This window comes from Typopeltis vanoorti, chromosome 19 (assembly GCF_054136105.1).
Source record: "Typopeltis vanoorti isolate ZY-2024b chromosome 19, IOZ_Tvanoo_1.0, whole genome shotgun sequence".
Taxonomy (NCBI): Eukaryota; Metazoa; Arthropoda; class Arachnida; order Uropygi; family Thelyphonidae; genus Typopeltis; species Typopeltis vanoorti.
Genome location: NC_143567.1, coordinates 110661323 through 110667322, shown reverse-complemented (window position 1 = coordinate 110667322; position 6000 = coordinate 110661323). Strand labels below are relative to the sequence as shown.

Below are 6000 nucleotides of genomic sequence, written 5' to 3'. Positions count from 1 at the left end.
ATACCCTCTTTTACCTTGCGGTGTCGAGGGTCCATTGATCATCGGACCTCAATCCGTTTACAGGATAAGGTGGTCAGCCCTATGCCCCGGCATATCCTATGGCCTGTAGTGTTAAGTATATATATATATATATATATATATATATATACTGTATATATATATATATATATATATATATACTGTATATATATATATATATATATATATATATATATATATATATGGTACACGCGGTTAGCCTAGTGGCTATGCGCTTCGCAACCATATGCCTGGGGAAGAAGTGTCCTAGGCTCGATTCCCGTCGGTGACGTCTTGGGCGTGGACAGCAGGGTTTTTCCCCAGTTTATTCTAGGGTTTTTCATCCCGCAAAGCAGGCAAACTGGCCTTGAGAACTTAACACTACAGGCCATAGGATATGCCAGGGCATAGGGCTGACCACCTTATCCTGTAAACGGATTGAGGTCCGATGATCAATGGACCCTCGACACCGCAAGGTAAAAGAGGGTATAAAGAAGATGATGAGATAATAATATAAATAGTTGTTGTTGTTGTCGCTCTCTCTCTCACTCTGAATTTATCCCGAAAAGAAAATAATATTAATCTGCTGAATTAAAAGTAACTCCTTAGATCACGATATTGCCAACATTTCTCTTAACTGCAATGTCCATCATTTCCAAACCTTCCAGATTGGCCCACAGATGAAATGAGATTTTAACCGCATCCACAATAAAAAATATAGGTTATTTTAAGTATATTCGTTCAATGTTTTTTTTTATTATTATTATTTGATTTTTATGGCACAAAGACATCAAAAGTCATACTACATCAGGACACAAATCACATCATTACTACATATAGTAATTGACCAGTAGGACAATCACAATATATGGTCCACGCGGTTAGCCTAGTGTTATTATTAATTATAAAATAAATAATAATACATACGTTATTATTTATTTTATAATTAATTATGGTTTAGACAGTTGTAGGTGTCCTCCCGCGATGAGTCTTCGAACTCCTTGGAGGTGTCAGGAATAATAATAATAATAATAATTAATATATTTATTTATTATTTTAAATAATTACATAACTGCCCATTCAATCTACAAAAGCTAGATAGGGTATAGAGATCTCATCTACTCCCTGAAACGGAATAAAAGGCGTTAGCTGATTTATTTTATTTTTATTTATACTGAGTTCACATTAGAGAATTTATAAAATGATTTACATACACATAAAATGTGTTTTTATTACTGACGATGATGCTTTCATAATTATATTATTTTATTCGAGCCTTGTATTTCAGAACCCTGTTTTTGCATTTTTTTTTTTTTTTTTTTTTAGTTTCATTGTCGAATCAGGCACTAGTGTTAAGTTATGTAAAAAAAAAAAATACTTTTCTTGATTAACACTATGTATTTACAATTATTATTGGAGTACGCGAGTCTTGTGTACTATATCTAAACCAAAGCGTACTCATAGATCATATGTTTTTTATTTTTTCTAACTGCTTTTTTTCAATCTTGATATCAGTGATATTGAAATAGATCTAGAAAAATAAATGAAATATAATTTACTATAAGAAAACAGAAATACATTAAGTATGTGTGATTTTCAGTAAAGAAAGTATTGCCTGTTTTGCTGATGGCAGCTATTGATAAAGTCAAAATTCTTGTCGTTGGAGACTCAGGTTAGTGTTTTCATTCTCGCAGATATGTGAATCACCTGAACAGAAGCCGGTAATATTGATTATTCTCATAACCAAAAAAATTATGCACATCACAATAGAGCAAATTGAATTGAAAAATTACTTTTAATTGTAGTTGGTAAAAAAATAGTTTTCTTTCCAACAAAACCCAGGGATGCTTGATGGAAGACTAGCTGGATAAATAAAAGCCTGTCTTTTATTTATAAAACAAAACATATAAACGACACGTTGCAAACTTCGCGTAGACCCGCACTGGTTCTTCCCTGACAGGCGGCTGTAATCCTCGGACTAATTTTTAAGTTGAATTTTTGGTGTATGTATATCTTTAAGGAAGGGGGGGGGGGTTTCAGATATCAGTCCATCAGTATTTCATGAGTGGATTTTGATCAGAACCTAAATGTCAATTATTTGTTGGGTCATCGATTTCTTCATAGGTTATAAATTTGATTATTTGAAAACCATCAATACTCGTATATCTCACTCGTTGGGTCTCTTACCTCCCATTTTTGCATAAGATCATGGTTTGATAATCTTTTGTCTCCCATTCTGTTTAGTGAGACCATACCATCTTTGATTATCTCAGCTTACACATGAATGGTAATACTGTATGTAATAGGATTCAGTTCTTTTCTGATGTCATTATTTTTAGTGTGGTCCTTCCAGTGTCAGTATGTTCACTACTAATTCTTCTCAAAACTGTCATATCTATGGTTCAATACTTTCTCAGCAGTTTTATTTTGAACCCAACTCTAAAATCCAGATGGTTAAAATTGGTTTGAACACTGTCTTGCACAATGCTACTTGTTTCATATAAATTTGTTCAACTGCTTTCCTGTTATACCAGTATTATTTATTGTGATCTGTTTTCACTTACAGATGCACATGTGTAAAAAGAATGGATTGCTGACTGTATGAGTTATTTGGAGAGGCTGTTGCTGAAAGTGTTATAAGAGAGTTAAAGATGAACAAAATATCTAAGAAAGTAAGACAAGATATGAAAGAGTAGGTGAAAGAGAGAGGTGGTGAATGAACAGTGTAAGAAAAGTAGAAGGTATGCAAGATGGATAAGGAAAGGAGTATTATGTGTTGGAGGAAGACTAAGATATGGAAAATGAACAGTGGAAACTAGTGAAATTAGATTGTTATTGGAGTTATATACAGAAATTAATTTGTTATTCAAAAACAGTTTGGTAGAGAGGGAAGAGCAGTGTGAGATCTGGAGGCATGAAATGAGAATGCAAGATGGATAAGGCAACGGTGGAGGGGGGACGATTGTGTGTATGGGAAGAGAAACAGGAAGATGTGCTTTAGAGAATGTGAATATTGGAAACCAGTGAAATGAGATTGTTATTGAAGTTACAGAAGGCTCATTGTTTTGCATTACAGAAGAGCAGTAAAGAAAGATTGGTTTAGATATTTGGTATTCGAGGTGTGCTAAATCATATACCAAGGAATTTGGGTGAGAATGTTGTAGAGATAGGAAGACTGAAGAGCATTTGTGTTGTCTAGGTGGAGAGTGCAGGAGCACAATTCCTTTACCCCCCCCCCCCCCCAACTGGCCAGGACGTCTATAAATGTTCAGCTAAATCTGGATATGAACGCCTATTGAATAACATGGATAAGAAGTGCAGTTCCTTTATATCAATGACATTGTCAGTGGATTGCAGGGGGATATTCCCCTTCAGAACACATGCAATTTACAGACAAAAAATACTAGCTGTGGTGGTGGTGATTGTGGTCAGTAGATGGCGTTGATGTAGATGATTGGTAGTGGAGGTTCTGTGTAGTAGCGGAGACGGAGAGTTATACGGTAGGTGTCCTCCCGCGATGAGTCTTCAGACTCCTTGGAGATGTCACGAATAATAAATTTAATAAATAATATTCAATTCTTTGCAGATGATGTGAAGCTGGGAAGGTTATTAGTAATAGTGCAGATGTGGTAGCCCTGCAAGAGGATTTGAATAAGCTAGACGGATGGGCAAATGAATGTAAGGTCTTGAGGTTTGGGACACTTCATACTCTGTTGGAGGAGTACTGGAGGAAGTAGGGGGAGACGAGATCAGGGGTTGATGATTGAGAGAAACCTGAAATTCAGGGAACATATTGCAAAGGTGGTGAAGGTAACACAGAGGATTGCTGCAATACTGAGAAGGATGCTGACCTGCAGAGATAAAAGAGTTATCATTCCATTGTATAAGACCCTGATCAGACCACACTTGGACTGTTGTTCTCAGATTTGGTCCCCAGGATTTGAAGGAGATAAATTAACTGTAGAAAGTCAGATAACAAAGATAGTTTCAGGATTGTACAATGTTAGTTATGTGGATCGGCTGAGGGAGTGTGGAGTTTGGTAGATAGAAGAAGGAGAGGCGATATGATTGAGACTTTTAAACTGTTGAGAGGTGGCTACATGGTTGACACTGGGGACTTCTTTCAGTTATTGGAGCAGCTGGAAGGAGTGACGACAAGGGGCCATCTCTGGAAGTTGTAAAAGGAAGCTGTGAGCAAGAGGGTGAAGAGTGGTTTCTTTGCATGGAGGGTGGTTAAACCGTGGAATACATTGCCTGATAAAGTGGTGAGAGCGAGAATGGTCAATAAGTTTAAGGAGTGGTATGATAGACTTTGTATTTCCTAGGAGGGACCTCCCACGATGAGTCTTAATAGACTTTGTGTTTCCTAAGAAGGACCACCCACGATGAGTTGTTTGACTCCGTGGAGTCCTGAATAATAATAATTCAGTCTCACTATTTATCTACCTTGGTCGGTAGGAGTGTTAATATCATTCACTGTGATAGTTGATGGTGATGATTATCACATTCCTAATATCTATTCTCTGGAGTCTAGTACTATTATGATAATAATATTTCACAATGAAGTTTACATTGTTAGTAGCTTTCCATTAATTTTTTTTTCCCTTTCACAAAATTAATGTATTTGCTGGGTCTCCAAGTCATATTCAGTATTACAGTTTTCTAAAGCATTTTTAACTGCATCAGTCCACTTAGATTGTAGTATTATTCTTCTGGGTCTTATGCCTGCTATCTTGGCATCAAATTTCTATTTTGCTAACCTTTCCTATTTCTCTGTTTCTCTCATTCTCTTTTATCACATCATTTAGCTCTGCTCACACATTGTTGAATACTAACTTAACTGTGTTAAGTCCCTTTCTAATATTTTCATTTTTAACATGATTATATCATTAATGTCATCTGTTTACTTTCCTAATTTTTCTCAGAATTCTCTTGTCTGGAGTCTCTGTCTTTTGATCTTTTGATGAACTGTTTAAATTTTTTTTTACTAAACTTGCAGATTTCTGAGTTAAGATTAGTTTGTGCACACTCTTGCGTATTGCTAGTTTAGCGTTTTGCCTAATTTCTCTATTGTTTCACATAATAAATTTATTTAGGTGGCTCCCTGCCATACTAGGTTTAATTATTTTGTTGTCAATTTGAAAATTTAGTTTGCCATCTTTATAGCATATATACCAAAGAAAGGCGACCCTGAAGTTCTTTAGGAATATATAGGAATTTATTTAGGAATGAAGAAATGTATAAACAACTTGGGTTAGTGAATAAAGGAAGGGTGATTATTATGGGCGATTTTAATTATCACGGTATAGATTGGGATGAAGAGATAGCATTTAGGAATAAGGAAAATGAATTTCTTGATTTTTTGAGAGACAGTTATCTCAGGCAACGTGTAAAGGGGGGGGGTATGTGAGGATTGAGAGAAGTTTAGATCTCATCATTTCTTTAGAGGATGTAATTGTGAGTGGAGCACTTTTCTCCAGTTGGTGAGAGTGATCATGATGTGATCACCTGGGTTGTGGCTAGCCATATTCAGACTTCTGTGAAGAAAGGATATATGTGGAAGTACAAGGCTGGTGATTATAACAAGCTTAGGAGATAGCTTGGAGCTATGGCACATGGAATGAGGAGTTGAGCAGTAAGGAAATAAATACTAATTGGGAACTGACAAAGAAGTACATAATAGCACTAATGGATGAATATATTCTGAAGGTTAGAAGGCTGAATAAGGTAGTTGTAAAATGGATAAATGAAGGGCTTAACATAAAATCTGGAAGAAGACACTTTGGAGGCAGTACAACATGAATAATAGTAATAATCAGTTACATGAAAAGTATATGAAGATTACGAAGATTCACTACAGCGAGTGGTCTTTTCATTAAATTAATAGCAAAAACATACAATATGGAAATCTCCACTTCCAAAATCTTGCACCGATGCTTTTTTTTCACTCTCAAGCTTCTGATAGAAAAAAGAAGAGAATTC

General features: G+C 35.6%; 1 protein-coding gene across 1 annotated transcript in view; it reads left to right on the top strand.

Annotated features, from left to right (window-relative positions):
- The first annotated feature begins 1406 nt into the window (after positions 1–1406).
- Positions 1407–6000, top strand: part of LOC150096439 (rab-like protein 3) — a 145720-nt gene continuing 141126 nt past the window's right edge. The window contains exon 1 of the mRNA XM_090409132.1: positions 1407–1690. Coding sequence (XP_090265258.1) covers positions 1645–1690 — 46 coding nt within the window. The 5' untranslated portion in view covers positions 1407–1644. The remainder of the gene's footprint in view (positions 1691–6000) is intronic.